Source organism: Ceratina calcarata, unplaced genomic scaffold, assembly GCF_001652005.2.
Source record: "Ceratina calcarata isolate Rehan_Ccalc_2016 unplaced genomic scaffold, ASM165200v1 scaffold363.2, whole genome shotgun sequence".
Classification (NCBI taxonomy): Eukaryota; Metazoa; Arthropoda; class Insecta; order Hymenoptera; family Apidae; genus Ceratina; species Ceratina calcarata.
The window spans coordinates 830,772-850,293 of NW_017159356.1; the positions used below are offsets into that span (position 1 = coordinate 830,772).

The window sequence follows — 19,522 nt, forward strand, 5'->3', positions numbered from 1 at the left end:
TAACAAATACAACATGCTAGCATTGTTTAAGTGTACAGCCTATACATTCTTAACTTCTATATTGTTACTGAAACTGATCTGTAAAATAAAAGGAGGTGCGTTGGATGTTCCGCAATTGTACATAACAAGCAACAAGCTGAATCAGTTAGAGGGGTGGCAGAAGTGACGAACCGTTTCCGGCCGGAGTTAAGGAGCATTTAATTAGCAGCGGTTAACGTAGTCGTCCTGCTCAATTTCACACGCGAGCATACGTACGTACAGTACTTATGTAACCCCTAACTAAAACAGAATGCGACGGCTTCTTCTACTTCTTCTGGGGCGTGAAAAACACGATGAGATAGTTCAGCTCTTCTGACCACGTGGGCTCGCTGGTTTATCTTCAAGCAGGATCTCAGGATGCGGCACGAGCGAATTCCTTTCACCGAGGGTTCCTCCGCGGAGGGAAAAAAAAAGGGAAAAAGACTCGTCTTCGCGTGTACGCGAAGGTTCTACGCCATTAACTTTAATGCCCCATCTTTTCCGCAAAATTAAAATGTTTGCACAACGCCTCGATTAAACGGGTCGGCGCTCGGTCTCTATAATTTCATGTCCTAGTTTACAGCTTTCGGAATTTTTATATTTATTTTAGAACAGCAATAATTATTTATCATGTTAATTATCATAGTATTAATTCTTATAGTAATACGTGTCATTTTTATTAATTTATGATAACGCTATTAAGCACGTAACGTATTCACAGTATTTAAACGTTCTTAAAAGACAGATTATAAATAATCTTTCCATGTCTGGTACTCCGTTCACTCATTTGAAATGAATTGAACCATAAATGAATCAGTGTCGATGAAGGGACGAATCGACTTTGGATGAGCGTGCATCCTGCAGGGTTTCGGAGGATCGCGTGCCGGGACGCACTTTGTCCTCCTAACTCCTTATACCTTATCCAGTCCTTAGCGCGGAATCGCTAATTCGTTGATTATCTTAATGACTGTCGAGGAAGCAGCGGGAATGAACGAGAGCCTCGCTTTGCCTCGATTTATTTCGGGCGATGTCTTTGAACTCGCCGGCAAACCTTTGCGCACTCGCTATTCCTTTATTTCATTTCTTATCAATACGACCTTAAGAAAATAAATAAAAATCTGCGTTCATGTTCTTGTTTCATTAACAAATACTGTAATCAGACAAAATGTGGGCATCAGAAATGTCTGGAAGATTCTTCATAATTAAACATTTTATAGAATTTACAAATGTTGTGTACATATTTTGTCCTAAAATTGTACAATAATTAATTGAAAGACGTGTTCTCTAAGAGCTGAATCGACATGGTAACCGCATTACTTTTTTTACAATGAAAATCTTCATTTCTCATTACGGCATCTAATAGATACACGACTAGAGTCTTGATCACGATAGGGCTTCTTAATCTTAGCAGACAAATCTGACGTCCCAGATACTTAGCCGTCCGAGCTTCATTCGAGAAATCACTTCACCATTTCCCAATTTCAATCCCAATTACTTTGACACTCTAACATCAAATTAAATTCATACAAATTTAATTATTTTAATATCCTTTGATTAAAAACATTGTCGCTTCATAAAATAGTTTAGCAGTACAGAAAATTAATAAAAAATTGTATCACGAACCTGACTCCTGACGAATCAGATATTTAAAACTGATCCAAATTTATTTCAAGTGTCGATTCAACAAAAGCATGGAAAGTCTGGAAATGAAAAAAGAGAAATTGTTTCAATACCCCTAATCGTTTTCACAGTGGGAACGCGATTGAGGATGCATGATTTAAAAGTTTCGACCGAGAACTTTTGAGAAAAGTAGTATGGGCGCATAAGTGCGAATTTAAATTATACGGGCACCGGTCGCGGATCGCTTCAATAGGGTTTCTTAATCCCCTCTGGGAAACACTGACGCCCTAGTTCGCGAACGTCCCGGACGATACATCCCCGGCTTAATTACTCTAATCACGTGCACGCTTCTTTGTCGCATCGACCAATAGCCACGACGCGACGGACGGATTTAACACGGCGAGTTACAACGAAATCGCCTTGCACGGTTCCAAGTCGAAAGGAGAAGACCCTGGCGTACGCCGTTTCCCGTTATTCATCCAGTTAACGCCTCGAAGCACTTTGATTACAGCCCCTAACTGCCGTTTTACTTCTTAATTTCCTGCAGACGAGTTAGTTACGTTAAATTAGAACAAAACTCGTTTTTGTTGGTCCTGAATTTTAATTAATCTGACGTCCTTGTAAATTTTGTAATTGCGTCTCACGCGGTATTTGCAGAATGATATGTGGAGAATGAGCCAGTCTTTATGCATACTAAATGCGCAGGGATTTAGCAAGAGCTCCGGACATTATACAATAAAGTATTGCGGAATACCGTCTTCATTTACGTACATAGATCCTGTTCAGTTCGTTCGGAGCAACGATATAAATAACAGAGTCACTTCACGTCGTAAAGTCGGATTTATCTTTGCTCATTCGCGCGCGCGTTTCGTTAATTAACGCTCGCGGTATCGATTACCTGTTCAACAAGTCCCGGCGCGCGCGTACTTTCCACCGTTGGCGCATAAATTAAAACGCGTCCCGCGTCGATCTCGCGGATAATAAACGAACCGCGAGGAAACCCGGGAATAATCGCTAATTGGCGATTGTTTTCTTACTCCGTCGTACTAACCGTAAATTACGGTAGAAACTTTACTCGGCCCTGAAGAACGAGAAGTTTCTCGTTTCCCCCCTCCACTCGTTCAATTTTCTTTGGCCGCGATAATAACCGAGTGATAAATAAACGACGGGTTCGATATTAAAATCCGGGCTCGAGTGTTTCGCTGGCATTGTTCGCGGGACGGGGCAAATCCTCCTAATTAGAAAATTCTCGTCGCGACCCTGGTCCTCGCATGCGCGCCTTCTCCTTTTTATTATACCGACTGCTCCCGGTTTAACAAGCGCCGAGGGGGCCCAGCTAATTATTATTCAAATATTTTTCTTTACCCCGGCTCTCTTTGCCTCCGCATTAATATTTACGACCACCCCCGATCACTCAACCCCCTCACTGTGGGGTTCGCACGATTCGCAACCACTGGCAGGATACTGTTCCTTTTTAGTCTCTCTTTCTTTTATTACGATTTTTATCGAACAAAAATTTCTATCCACAAGATTAGATTTATTACCAATCAATCTCGATGATCACGTGCATGTTAATATCTTTTCATAATCGAGCAATTGCCCACGAATTATGGAAAATAAGATAACGCATGCAATAAAAATAATAAGTATCTACATCGAAACTTAATTAAAACTGTTGGCGGTAGTTAATCGGTACGCGCAAAAAACGATTACATACATGATTCAAATTATCATGCAGGAATCTGGCAATAAATTAATATGAGATTGCCAGGAAGTCTAAATGATGTGAAAGTAAAATTATCGACAACTTTCTCCACCTTGGATTCGTACTTTTATTCGACGAACATTAAATGAAATTATTAATAAGCAGCCTCATTGGCATAAATATATTTCATAATCAAAAATTTACTTTCATCTGCGAACTATTATCGATATTACTTCTTACAGTCATCACATATGACGAAAGATCAAATAAATTGTTAAAAGATAGAAGAAAAATCGCAATTCGTTTCATTTAGTCATAAAGCGATGAAGGAAATTAGTGGATAAATATTAATTTTAACGGAAAGGGTTATTAAAATAAAAAGAGAGAGGAGGCAAGAAAGAAGCGTGGAAGCTCGTTCGACCACCTTGGTATTAGACTGTTACGTCAGGGTGGCTCTTGTAAGGTTTGTTCTACGAGTATAAACAAGCGTACACTCGTTCCCGAATCGAAAACGCAAGGAAAGAGGTAGGTACCGTGCGGCTCTATGTGTAAAAAGAAAGGAAAGAAGCTCGATTCCGAGCGCGTCTGATCTGCGTAACAAGCGGCGCGCGGCCACCCCCTATTCCAACGGAAAGGAACCGTGCATCCCCTTCCGAGGTTCCCTAACGATGTGCTAACAAAATACGAGCCGCGGATAAAGAGACGCTCGAGGAGGAACGTAAGCAGATTGACGAGCAGCCCCTTATGCGTACAGTTGCTCGCGAAAGTATCGAAACCCTTATAACTACTCTACGGTTATTTAGAAATTCTATATAGACATACATTTTATTTTTATGCTAAATCACAGAGAAAAATGAAGATGAACTGATGGGATGTTTAATATACTGAATTTTATTATCTGTTTTATACACAAATAGTGAAATATTGAATGCCTTATACACACAGGCATTTATATTCTATAATCATTGTATTTTTCATACGAAATATACGATCTATACTAATATTTTTTAATAAAGTGATAACTGATTATTTAATTTATTTTGAAAAAAAAAAAATTTGAATACTTACGCAAGTCACTGTACGACGAGGGAGAAAGAAGAAGGGAAGCGATGAAGACAAGTAATAAGAGGCAGAGGGTTAGGTCTAAGAAACAGGCCATGGAAATGATTTCTTCCTTCCCTTCTACCTCTAACCGGTAGCTGGGCTTTCCACCCCTTAATTATCCGACTGACAATTATTTTTAACGACTCCGCGATATCCTAACGAGACCTAATCCGCCGACGTGGCGTCTCGAATGAAACGGCAAGAAAACGGACGTCGAAGGGTGTTTTCGTTTTTAATCGCTCCGTCTTTATAAAAAGCTCTTATTTTTCTTGAAATAATGATCGAATTTTATCAAGTAAAAGTATGTTTATTAACGAAACGCCATGAGACTATAATAATCTCGATCTCTGTAATAAACGTGCCGAAACCAACGTATTCTTTCGGAATACAAACGATTCTACGTAGAACTCGACGAAGTTGAAAAATCTTGTATTCTCCTCACAGTTCCCACGTTACAATCGTCACGATTGCGCAAAACAATCCCGGCCGCAAGCAAAGTGGCGAGGCATGACCGTCATCGTGATCACGTGAGAGGGTGTACACGCCTATTCTCGATCGCTGTTACAGCACGATAATTACACCGCGATAGACGACTTCCCACGTCCGGCACGCCTCGCTCATTAAGTCCCCGCTTAATGATAGTTGCCAATCGACTTTATTACCCGCCATCGTTGGTTATCGCAACACATTGTTACCTGTAATTAGTTAATCTCGTTTTCGTTGTCTACCCTCTTTAAAAATACAGCGGTCATGTTATTTAAAATATGCATTCTATTATTATACATTATATTAGATTCTATACAAACTAAAATAATTATCATATAATTATTTAACGAGGAACACTGATACATCTTATTAAAACTGGCAATGTACTTCAAATAAATTCCGTCTGTACAAATGAATTTATTCATCAGATTTCCAGCTACGTACACCTAAATCTAATCACGTCTCTTACGATTGACTAAGTGTGCAGGTTAAAGCTCTCTCAAAATCAATTTGTGGACTGGTTCTATGGCCTGTTTCAATCCTCGGCACCTCTGCTTCTTGAGTCTGAGAGGGGACTGTGTGAGAACTCTCTAATTCGCGTGACGACTAGTTAAGAATCATTGAGGCAAATCTTCGAAGGGGTTAGACGTGTGTGTATCGCTTGCCGGTGTGTCAGGGTCAGCGTGACCCATATGCGCGTACCTACGTAGGAACAAACATCGGATTGCTACCGGATACATTGTTGATCCGAACCCACTCGCCAGCAAATGGCACCAATTTCGCGAACAGGGCCGGACTGGCAAACCAATCATGTCGAAATTCTTCATAACACAATTGCAGTATAAATAGTTAGCAAAAAAGTTTAATTATTTGTATGGATCTTTCTATCGTAATGTGTCGAACATTTTATTTACATTTTACGTATCAATGAAATTATCTTCGATGAATACGAATATGAATTGGTATAACCCTTGAAAAAGCTTTATACAACGCGAGGTTAACGCAAATCGCATGAGACGACGGCGCAGGGACCACTTAAATCGGTGACCCGTTTAAACGTCGTCATTATCGCGGCAACTCTGCCCGTCAAGGCAAACATACGTATTATAATCCTGTGAAAGACGGTGGTGGAATTCGAAAGGTGATCGAAGGTGCGCGCGATAACGAGTCCCGAGGTCCGCCCCTGACTTTGGTGGCTCGCTGCTTTATACCGAATGCGTTCGTGTGCGTATACCCTTCAACGTCGGATCCGCGCGCAGCGTTGCTCTGCATTTAAATAATTAAAGATCCGACGGGACGGATGGACGCACAGACTCGTCGTATTAATGGGATAATCGAGCGTTCAACGTCGAATGAGAAGTGGCTAAAGAAGGGGGTCTAGCGAGGCTGTGCGAGGGAGAGGGAGGAAGATTGGTGGTTGGTGACGATGCCCATCGTTGTTGGTGGTGACTGTGGTGGTGGACGGGTGATAATGATTTTATAGTCAGCTGAACTGGCCGGGGGAGGAGGGTGAGAGAGACAATTGACTCGATAATACGGGTCTTCCTGCCTGGCACCCGTTGATACCGACGGCGAATCAAGTGCGAACACCCGGCCAAGAGAAAGAGAAGAAGCCACCGAGGGACGAGGATGAATGTTCCGTCCGCTAATGACCCTGGTGCCTTTTTAGGGACTCGACTTAGGCTACCGGTCGAAGACCTCTCTCATGCCTCCTCGTCACCCGTGGTACCTGACAGCGAACTCCACCTTCTGGCTTCTGCCGCCAGTCTTGCCCCGGTGGCTTTTAAGGATTCAATACGAGGCCGCGGTGATTTTAAGAAACGCGACTCGGAACGCACGCAAAAGCTTCTTGGCGGAATCATCCTTCCGAATCGAATTTAATACTAGGATGCGTGCATCCGAACTTTAAATAAAATCGAAGGAAAGTGAAATTTAGTTCCCGCATTTCTTCGTACATAATTGGATTTAATGTTTCGCAACTTATAAATCACCGACCAACGATGAGTTTACGAGATATCAATCGCCGATCAGACCCGGAACTCAATAAGTGACACGAGGGGCGTACACGTGTCCCGTTAAAATTCTTGAACAAACGAGCCTGTATAGGTCTTCCTTTTTTCAATTCAGCCTGGCTGTAATTCAGCGATAAGGTGTCGAGGCATCGATACGGGGAATTAATAACGCGTCGCGTAAAGCGTTTAACGAATGGGACGCTCGGATCTCGTAAAAAGTGTTCGCTTCTTAATCCCGGCTGCCCTTTCGCTCGGCGTCTACACAGGTGTTGAAAAACGCACCTGCCAGCCGGGATCATTCCCTGACACCTCGATCGTGTCCGTGAAATTTGCATACAACAAGACCCGAGATTCAATTTCGTCGTGAATCACGTCGCTTCGTTATCTGGCGATCTCCCTTGGGTCAATATCTTTCAAACTTGATAGACCACATTAAAACTCTGAGATCTGTGTCACGGAATAATATTTGATATCGCAGACGGTACGAAAGGATGAGTGCAATTAACAAATTCCGAATGCAATTAAAAATGTATCTATTATGCATCTACGAAGGAAGTGCATCTAATTAATATCGTGGATACAGTAGAGGAAATCAGTTGTTCGCCGAGCGTGGTTTCACTTTTTTCGGTTACTGTACCATCACGCGAACGCGGCGGGGAACGCAAAAATAGCCCCGGGACACGTCAATAATTAATTAGCGGAATTTATCGACGCCACCGCCGTTATCTTGTCCGATACGCGTACGAAACGATTTTGTGGCCGCGCGGGGAGATAAGCCGTCGTCAATTCACTCGGCTGCCTCGTTCCCGGTGAAATTACGACTTCCTCGTGATCCTCGACATCCAACATTTCCTAAGGGAAGGGTGCTTAAACGAGAGCCCCTAACAAACGAACCCACGATCCTCGGAACGGGCCCGGGACTATCGACGTCGAACGGGTGGGCAGGTGACCGGGCCGCGGTCCAACCCAAATTTGGTCCCCCCGAATATGAATGTCGCCCATTCGCCGGTGTAAATAACTATGCCTTCCTCCACCGTTTTCAGTCCCTCGCCCAGAAATAGCCCGTTTAATTATCATCGGATTCCTCGTTTCCAAAGTGTCCGTTAATGCGGTTAATTAATAGGCAGTTATAAATACCGTCGGATTCTCGAGATTCTGGGATTTAATCCGAGATCTCGAAGCATCGAAGCGATGCGACTTTTATGCATACACATTACTGTTTATACGAGCTTTCGAGAGAATTAAAACGATTTTATTGTATTACATTCTACTGAAATATTCAGTCAGCTTTAACTTTTGGCGCCGAGAGTGGGAGTCTTTTTTTGGCAAGAATCCTCGATCGGAACCGAAATGGTTTTCTAACGAAGTCCGATACGTGGATTCGGAGATATGCACGAAGGAAGGAGCGAGACGACCGCGCCGTGGATGGAAAGAGGTGTTCCAACAGCCATTGATCCTGGAGGACGACGGGACACGAGTGAAACCGTGTCCGTGCAGCGGTTCGAAGGCCGGGACAACGGTCCGTTGACGTCTCAAGCCGGGAGGGTCCCGGGCATCGGGCCGAGATAACGAAATTAGCCCGGCCGCTAATTTATTTCCTAATTCCCGGGCAAGCGGAGGTGTGAAACAGCCGTTCTGCACCGTGGTATCCACGATAACGGGGATACCTCGAACTGAGGTGGAATAAAAAAGAGGAAGAGGCGGAGGGTTCCGTGGCGAGGCGAACGAAAAGGAGACGGGGTACGCGTATACGGACACTGGAATGGTTTGTCGGCCAGGATTGGGAGAAACAGAGAGAGAGAGAGGGTGGATAAGAGAAGGCGAGGTGGAGATAATGCGAGGGCAGGAATGCACGCCTACGTTCACAACGTGTTTTCCTACATCGGTGTACCACGCCGTGGATGCGCTCTAGCGAGTGCATACACTAACGTCCAGAAGTTTCCCGACTGTTAATCAACGCCACAGTGAGCTGGCAAAAAGTCTCCAGATATATAATAAATGATTAACAACTTTTCAATTATTCATATAGATTTAATTAAAAAATGTTTAATATTTCAAACGCTGGCTTCAATAATTTCTATTTAATAAAGTATTTAATAAGGTATTTAATTAAGAGCAGTAAATAGCATTTTGAAGAATGTCTATTAGGGACAATTGGCAATGAACTTTGACGATTACTAATTTCGATCGGAGGTTCGGAATTGCGCCAAGGCTGGAATTGCTCGGATACTTATGGACGCTAGTGTACGCGGAATGCACCGTTGTTGCATACTTTGCATAGCTAGCTTATGAATGCGTGAATGCATCGATCCCCCGGTCGTGGCATTGACTCGTGGCCGGGACGATCTTGACGATCTTTCAGCGCCGGATCGAAACCCGGTGATCGACGATACCCACGGGATCGGTCGCGAGATTGATGCCCTTACACGAGAAGAACGTATTCTTGAATCGATTGTACAGTCGCGGATTGGCCGGCATGAATCTTTCGTTATCGAACCGATACGCTGATTATTGATTCGATGCCACGCATCAGGTTGATGGGAAATAAATGGCCGGTTCAAATGTGCTGGGAACCGTCCTAGCGTACACGATAATCATTGCCAATTTTTCAGAAACGTACTGCCCGTGATAGATCAGTACGGCACAGTCGAACGTTTCATCAGGAATTTATAAGTCAATGTTTATTTAAGTGTAAACGCATTCCGAGATGTAACTTTAAATTCCAATAGTTATGACATGACGACTGTTTAATTCGTTTATATTATCTGATGCATGCGGAAATTAAAATTCATCGTATATAAAATTGGAATGGATCCTGAGGAAAAATTAATGGAACAATGAAAGGCACATTTAGTTGTTCACTAACTTAGGTTTATCAAACCAGATTCAATTTGACAAAGTTCGCGCGTCGTATTTTACACCGTTTCGAGGCCGTCCATTAAAATTCCTGGAGGCGCTAACTAACGACATTCCCGATTATTCTGTTCGACGCCCTTCGAATGCGGGTTTATAGCTGTCGGGGTATACAAACATGCATACTTAGGTATGTGTACCTACTTACCAGCGCAGCGGAACCCACGGTATTGCGTCTGACACGGAAACTCGCTCGTAAATTCCCGGCGAACAAATTTCCAGCATGTGTCGCGGCTATCTTAACTCCAGTGGCCCTCAACCGAAACCTGATTAAAAATTAACTCAATCAGTTGCTTCCAAATCATTTTTAATCGTACGTAAAACAGTCCTCCATGTACAATTTAAATTATAGTTGTTTTAATCTGAGAATAATATAAAAAATGCTATGAATTCTAATTAAAATTGTCCATACAATAAAATTTGATATATTACAGCTGAAACCATATAAATTATGAATTACAACTATGAAAATTTAAATATATTGTCAAAAGGAAATATTAAAAAATGTTTAATATTTCAAACGCTGGCTTCAATAATTTCTATTTAATAAAGTATTTAATAAGGTATTTAATTAAGAGCAGTAAATAGCATTTTGAAGAATGTCTATTAGGGACAATTGGCAATGAACTTTGACGATTACTAATTTCGATCGGAGGTTCGGAATTGCGCCAAGGCTGGAATTGCTCGGATACTTATGGACGCTAGTGTACGCGGAATGCACCGTTGTTGCATACTTTGCATAGCTAGCTTATGAATGCGTGAATGCATCGATCCCCCGGTCGTGGCATTGACTCGTGGCCGGGACGATCTTGACGATCTTTCAGCGCCGGATCGAAACCCGGTGATCGACGATACCCACGGGATCGGTCGCGAGATTGATGCCCTTACACGAGAAGAACGTATTCTTGAATCGATTGTACAGTCGCGGATTGGCCGGCATGAATCTTTCGTTATCGAACCGATACGCTGATTATTGATTCGATGCCACGCATCAGGTTGATGGGAAATAAATGGCCGGTTCAAATGTGCTGGGAACCGTCCTAGCGTACACGATAATCATTGCCAATTTTTCAGAAACGTACTGCCCGTGATAGATCAGTACGGCACAGTCGAACGTTTCATCAGGAATTTATAAGTCAATGTTTATTTAAGTGTAAACGCATTCCGAGATGTAACTTTAAATTCCAATAGTTATGACATGACGACTGTTTAATTCGTTTATATTATCTGATGCATGCGGAAATTAAAATTCATCGTATATAAAATTGGAATGGATCCTGAGGAAAAATTAATGGAACAATGAAAGGCACATTTAGTTGTTCACTAACTTAGGTTTATCAAACCAGATTCAATTTGACAAAGTTCGCGCGTCGTATTTTACACCGTTTCGAGGCCGTCCATTAAAATTCCTGGAGGCGCTAACTAACGACATTCCCGATTATTCTGTTCGACGCCCTTCGAATGCGGGTTTATAGCTGTCGGGGTATACAAACATGCATACTTAGGTATGTGTACCTACTTACCAGCGCAGCGGAACCCACGGTATTGCGTCTGACACGGAAACTCGCTCGTAAATTCCCGGCGAACAAATTTCCAGCATGTGTCGCGGCTATCTTAACTCCAGTGGCCCTCAACCGAAACCTGATTAAAAATTAACTCAATCAGTTGCTTCCAAATCATTTTTAATCGTACGTAAAACAGTCCTCCATGTACAATTTAAATTATAGTTGTTTTAATCTGAGAATAATATAAAAAATGCTATGAATTCTAATTAAAATTGTCTATACAATAAAATTTGATATATTACAGCTGAAACCATATAAATTATGAATTACAACTATGAAAATTTAAATATATTGTCAAAAGGAAAGAAGAACGTGCATTAAAATACATCAAATTAATAAAAAATACAATAAAAATGAAAATGATTTATTATGAAATATGTTAAACGATAGATCACATAATTTCTCAGTATTTCAAAAAGGAGGCTAATAATTCTCATGCACGGGGTCAAGTTTGAGAGCCGCTGCCGAAGTGGGAGCGGCCGGCAATCAGAATTTCGTACGTAGTCACACATTTAAACAAAAACACACATCGAGGCGGTGCCGAAGCACTACTATCTCAATCCGTACGCAAATGAGCTCCTCTGCCCTCTAAGGAGACAAGGCGATGAGCGTGTGCGTGCAAAATTGTACACACCAACACCCCCGTTACACTCACACGCCCGTACAGGGTACACTATCTAAAAACGTTCGGATACCTGTTTAATTTTGACGCGATACAGTTTAATCGCGCAGTCCCAACTGAAACGCCCGATCATTTTTACTCGCGTTGCAATTCACGCATTTAACTGAACTCGTTTCATCAAAGAGAAAATACGAAAACGTAATTTGCAAATGGTTCCGGAATGATTCTTCATAAGTGCAATTCATATAAATCAAACTCGAAATTAATATAATATAAACTGCATCAGATTTTTAATGAGTCACCCCTTACATTCATTTTCTATATTAATTATTAGCAGTAGTAATATTTTACTGTAATCAAATAATTAATTTAGAGATATTTTGTCGTACAGAATGAAAATATTTTGCGTATAATAATTCTAAAGCATGCACGATGTTGATTGTAAGCACTGAGTACACGCGTGAGCTGTAGGTGGTGCGGCGAGGGGAGGAGAGGCAAATCAGTGCCACTCAAAGAAATAACCAGTGCTCATTAAGAGTAATAACCCTTGGCTCTCTCGGCCAGACCGCCGCGCCGGGCCGATTGTTTCAAGGGTGTCACACGGATCTACTGCGCTTCGCTCTCCTCTCTCCTCCTTATTACATTACTCGTTTCGGGGTTGCGGCGGTAGACTTCAAACCGAATCGAACGAGCAACGGGACATGAGAATGTCCCACTTCAAACTACAGAATTTATCAATTTTATACGTGCTAAATTAAAAAGGAATATGGGACGAAAATTAACAGGAAACAATCAGAATCTTATTTTATATGTACGATTTGATAATTGCAATTTGGGCATATATCATCAGTAGCGTAAAATTGATTAAAGAATATGCTTCGTATTGCAATTAGGAAATCAAGTCTTTGGATATTCTTATTTTGTTAAGCATTTTGGATTAAGCATGCATATGATTATAAAAAAGTATAATCTGCATTCTGATACGCGATTTAATACGTGCGCTAACTTCAATGTTAGTTAGATATCCTGTCTTTTGAAATGTTTATGATTAACTTAAAAGACACTATAAAATGAAAGACTGTAGACAAAACGCTTCGTACGATATTCTCATTGGCATTAAACGGCGACGGTATGAATGTTTGGATTAGCTCTAACAGCTACTGATTGTCTGGTATCTTTCTAGCTTCTAACCGGCGAGCTCGCGTTATCATTGTCATTACGAAAGGAAACGTTTTAAGCCGCGTTAGTCGCGAGATTGAGTCCCCGTTGCGTTGGTTTCGTTCCAAGAAATTATTACGCTTAATTCAACGACGTAGACGAGAACGATCGTCGACATCTGGACGATTCCAGTTGCGCGTGTGCGTCGCGCCACGATTAACCGATTATTTGCACGACTCGCGATTGAATCCCGAGGCCTCTAATCATTCCCTGAAATTGCTGCATCGCGCCGTTTAATACCGAACGAATCATAATTCGATGTTCGAGTCAGATTACCAACGAGAATGCAGAATTAACTCGAACTCTTTCACTTTAAATAGAACATGGAACGATGAGTTTCTTAAAGTATAGACGCTGTATATGTAGATATTTGCATGCAGTCTCGATTCATCATTGAGCTGATTGCGGAATGTAACTGCAAAGTGTTGCAGCTGAACGATCGTTGTATCGATTCGATGTCGACGCGGAATAAACGTAACCGAGGGAGAGCGACAGAAGATAATATCCTGCCTGACGAGCATAATTACAGGCGAGCGTTCAGCGAATGAGTAGGGGTATCATTAACACTTCCTGCCTCGTAACGACTACTCGTCTGATACACGATACGCGACGTACCCACGTGCACGTCACTGCGTAAACCTATCAACCCGTCTAATCGACGTCAAGTAACTCAACCCAGGATCTCTCGATCGAACCTTGTAAAAACTGTCTCCACGTCCGAGATTCTTGAAATCGGGGGGGTAATGAGTATCGTCTTCGACGATTCCCTCTTACGCATGGACATTGTACTTCGATTTTAATTAATTTTTTTAAATTAGGATTTTATTATCATTGTTTGTGTCAATTAAACCTTGAAGTTTTATAGACTGTGAGATCTCTGTGTACATTGCAATTTCTTAAGAACATATGAAAATCGTTAACTACCATTGAACCAACCACTTGATTATTAAATCTCGTTAAGAAAATGTTTCTTTATTGTCTGAGAGAAGGTTTCCCGCTGATAGGTCAACTGATTATCCTCGAATTAGAATAATTAATTGTTTGGACGAGTCATCGCAGGGAATGACATTCGGATTCTCTTAACGATAAGGGTCACGAGAATTATCCCGTCAATGCTCGTCACCCTCAGGCTAATAACTATCAATTTACTTGTCTCGCGGAAGTGAAAACAGGTTCTGCATAAATTTACTTAGCTGGTTGACGTTATTATGACAACAAATCAATTATAACCGTGGCGATGATTGGTCACTCGGTGTGATCGAATCTCTGCCATTGACCTAGGAATCATTCACAAACGTAATAAAGTATGCACGACTGTGACTGTGTGATTGAAATGAAAGATTCAAAGATGCTTTGCACTGTCCAATTGTAACTTTTTATTTTTTAGACGATGTGTCTGATCACGAGGAGTCTAGTCTACTTAATCACTGTTTATTAAATTCATAAATCTATTTTAACTTAGAGCAAATAATCTGTATTCTGTTTATCAATTTAACGTTAATATAATTCTCGTCTCATAAAGAGTCTAATATACTCTGAATCCAAGACACATCGTCGATATTTATAATATTAAAATTGATATTAGAAAAAAGATTCGCTAACAAGATGGATCTGTGGTTTGTTTCCAGTAGCGGTTCCAGGTTTGAGCGGCGGCATACACGGAAGCGGTCTGATGCCGTTGCACGTGGAGGGCGGCACCCAGGTCCAGGTGCCGCGATCGCTGATGCAAGCGTTCCTGCACCGGGTCTGGAGACGGTGCGACTGCCGACGCCTCTTTGCGGATCCGACGATAACGGTCCGCCGCCACACTGTCGCGAGGTGGAAACGGAACTGTGTCTGGTGTGTCGCCGATGCGGCCGCGCGTATCCGCAGGAGTCGACGCTGCTCGCTCACCAACGCTCTTGCTATTTGGGCAATCAGCAGCGTCGCGGCGCCCTGCGCCTCGTTCAATCTCGGTACGCCTGTTCCCTCTGCGACGGGAACAACCCCGCTCGGACTTACACCACGATCAGCGAGTGGCGGCGTCACGCCGAGACGTTGCAGCACCGAGCCCGGCTCGAGGCGAGCCAAGAACGCCAACAGCAACAGCAACAGTTTGTCAATATCGATACCGAGCCTGGGGGACAGTGCGGCGAGGAGGTGCAGCCGCTCACGGACGAGATGGAGGACGTGGTGAACCAGATCACGCTGTTGGCTGCTCGCGCGGCCGCCGAGAGCACCACCAGTCAGCCCCAGGGTAACGAGAGGACGAGCCAGGACAACAACAACGCTCCCGATGTGAAGAGGCAAAAGCTGGTCCAGGAGGTCGCCGCTCTGGCCGGTGCGCGTTAAAGGAGCTTTGCCTTATCGCGTTATGAATCGTCGCAAAGGCGGACGGGGTGTGCGCAACGAGAACGAAAAGGACCGGAGAGAGAGAGTGTTCGACGGGTGCTCATCGAGAGAGAAGTACTCGACAAAACGAAAGCAAACAACGTTCCTAAACTGGCTAGATAAAGGGGAGGGGATTCCGACCTGTACAGGCAGGAACTATCGCCCGTGGGGTGAAACGGGGGAGGCTTTTTCTTCCGAGGAATCCCGCGGGACCTCCGAGGTTTACTCGAGCGTGGACGGTGGACCAATCACGAGGATGCCGCGCGTTATAGACCTATATCTTCTCTCTACGAAAATGTGTACCTCGTTTTGTTTCGCCCGTGCACGGCCACTGTCGCGCGCGCAATCACCAATTTTACCAAATATTTTTGTTACTTGTACACACAGTAATAAGCGCGCCACCGAGGCAACGCGCTTCATCCAAAGTTCCTTCGATAGACAGAATGCGAGGAGGTTCGGGAGGTAATGTAACCGGGGGACACGTGTAACGGACGAGAGTGAATCGAGTTCACGATGTATGTATATCAGCGTTGCTTTCAGCCGTTCGCGCGATTCAAACGAGTTGTTTTTTTTTCTTCGTATAAACTGATACCGTGTAAACTATATATACCAGTCGCATCGCGATTCGAGAAGGAGACGACTGCGCGGACGAAGAGATCGCGCGCGGAGGAGAAACGGCCCGAGGAGGAAAAATAGTGTGGGGATGGGGGTGAGAAAGAAGAGAAAAATTAACGAGCGACGTCCGCAGACGCCGGACGCGTCGAGGTGGGCTGACTTTAAACGTTCCTATGTAAAGTAATAATAAAGATTTAATGAAAGGAGGAAACAAAAAAAAAAAAAAGTTACTAAACGAGCGAACGAGACGTTCATGGCGCGGCGAAGTAGGATAGATATGACGACGCGACGCGACGTCCGCGGAAACTAGTGCGTCGCGCTCGTGTTTAACGAATACGTACGTACATATTCATCTCTAAATAAGGAACAAGAAGACGAAGAAGAAGTATGAGAAGAAGAAGAAATGAAATGAGAAGAAAATAAGAACGATGAAAACGTGAGAAATCTTCACTCTCTATCTCTCTATCTCTCTCTTTCTCTTTTTACGCGCGTGTGTATGGGTGGTACTGCGAAGAGAGGTGTGCGTCGGTTAGACGGCGAGAACCACGGAGTGTTTAATTAACGATTATCGTTCGTGACGAACGCGGAGAAAATCACGTCATCGCGTTCCTCTGTTTTCACTCGGGATTCACGGGAAACGGACGGTAGGCACGCGGACGATCGGAGAAAATGATTCGTTGGCAGGACTTCCATCGGGTAAGGCCACGCGCACACGTGCACACACTCACACCCAATCACTCTCGACACGTACACACACGTGCATACACGCATACACGAGCCTAGTAATATCCATTTTACGGTGAAAGTTTCGTGGAGGAACACTCACACAGGGCACGACAACCCCGCGGCTGGGAGGGGTTTCATTTTTTCATTTTCGTTAGGGTTCCGGTGAAAACCGTCGCGCGAATTCGTTCGCGGTTTTTTCCGTTCGTTCGTTCGTTCGTTCATTGGCCGCGAGACGAAGCTGATAAATTTCAGGGGTGGGTAAATGCGAGATGACAAAGACTAAAGACGGAAAGGTGGCAAGTGTGGTCGCGATGCCCGTCGTGACACGGAAACGGAGGAGAGCGTTCACGAAACAAGCAAAGACCCAGCAACATGGTTCCTATATTTAATAAAATTATATTTAATAACGCTAAACAACAAAAAACTAACGATTAGTAATAATACTAATGATAATAATAAACATAGTAATAATAATGATAGTAATAATGGTAAATAGTTATAGCTATTTATAGCTGTAATCGATTATTGCTACATAGTTGATCGTCAATCGGTCGGCCGTTTCAACCGGATACGAATCGAGCGTCAGCGCCGATCGACACGGGGGAGGTAAACGGATCCTATTTTCATCGTTTCCCGCGGACACCGGTCGGTCGCCCTCGAGCCCTGGTGCTCGCGGGGAAAGTGAAAACAATAATTGAGAATGACACAAGAGAATGTCGCAGAGCCTCGGTAGAGGGAGGAGAAAGGAAACGTGGCGGTGTCACCTCTCTCGATCGGCGGACTCGGTGGTTTTGTAAAGGTCTGCTCGGGAACGACAAAAGAAATTCACTACTAGCTCGTAAGTTAACGGTTAATTACAACTAAAGAGAAAAACTGTAGATTATAAGGGGGTGGATCGGGAGGATATGCATCGGTAGACGACACACGGACACACTCATGCATAGGTATATATATATATAAAAAGGTATATATATATATATATAAATATAAATAAATGAATAAAGTGAATGAATAAGAAAAAAGGTATATATATATATATTTAAGTAGATAAATATATATATATAAATATATGATGTTGTAACGTACTAGAATCCTCGCGGGTACTGCCCGGAACGGTGACGTGTATACACGCGTACGTACGTCGTGTTTCTCGCGTTCCTTCTTTTTTTTTGTAAAGAGAGCACACACACACACACACATACACACACAGATATATACACACAGTACATAAGACGTAAGGGAAGTGAAGTAAAATGAATATGAACAAAAGGGAAACCGGAACTGTACGTGCGTGCGAGAGAAAACAGAATAAACATCGTAAGGAGCGCTCGGAAAAGGAAATGAAACATGTTGACAAGTACAGAGAGAACGACAGGAGGGAGAGGAAAGGTACTGCCCTAAAAATGAGTTAGCAAGAAGAGAGAGGGGTCGTAGGGGGATACGGGGGTGGCTGCGGCAAGGCAAGTGCATGCGGTAGTGGTCGTTAGGACGTCGAACGTGACGCGAAGTAATAACTATTTGTAAGGTAATTAAGCAACTCGAGGTTCCTGTCTACAAAAGATGCTTTTTCTAATGTAACGTTGATAATATTACATTTGATTATTACGATTATTATTATTATTATTATTATTATTACGATTATCCTGATTATTATTATTATTATTATTATTATTATTATTATAGATTACGATATTATATTTACATATATGTGGTCATGTATTTATTATTATCTGTGTAAAACGTTATAGCGTTGAGCTAAACTTACGCGAGAGGGATGAAGACACACGCGACACGCACACATACACGCATACATACACGCATACACGTACACGTATGGTATACCTAGAGACACGTGTAATTTATCGGGGAAGAAACACGCATTGTACACGAGAATCCAAAATTATCAACGATACCCTAATCCCGTTTTGAAATCGAAGAGACACACAACACCTTGTAACCGATACCTCGCAAAATAGGACAATTGTTACTAATATCTCCGGTGATCACGGGCTAATTAAAAAAGAAAACAAGTAAAAAAACTCGCGTAGAATATTAATCGAGCCGTAGATTAATTAGCGATCCCCTCCCGTTTTTCGGAAACCGCGTAATTAAGGTTTCGCCACGCTATTTCGTCGAGTTCCCGTCGGGCCGACGCAAATAACCGCGAACTGATAACACGATATATCACTAATCTTAGCCGAGACGAGGCGCGAGACATTTCAGATGTAAGGGCGCGTCCCTTTCGCTCCCGCGTACATTTTAAACAAAGAACTGAAGGAAAGTGCGAAGAAATGGGGGGCAAAAAAAAAAAACGAAAGAGAGATACGATATTGCACTTTGGCGCACAAAGAAATCGAATCGACGTCGTGTTCCTTTTGATTGTATACATACACACACATATGTATATGTAAATGAACGCGTATATATGTATACACGGAGTGGGTATTTAATTTTTCTAATCGATTCGCGATCATGCGAGGAGGACCCGGGGAGGACGCGCGACACGACACGAGAGATACACGGGGACATATACGCGCACATGCAGACA

General features: G+C 42.9%; 1 protein-coding gene across 1 annotated transcript in view; it reads left to right on the forward strand.

The window, feature by feature from the left end:
• Positions 1-18,614, forward strand: part of zfh2 (Zn finger homeodomain 2) — a 203,935-nt gene extending 185,321 nt beyond the window's left edge. Inside the window, 2 exon segments of the mRNA XM_026814014.1 lie at positions 14,892-14,999; positions 15,002-18,614. Coding sequence (XP_026669815.1) covers positions 14,892-14,999; positions 15,002-15,594 — 701 coding nt within the window. The 3' untranslated portion in view covers positions 15,595-18,614.
• Positions 18,615-19,522: the final 908 nt, after the last annotated feature.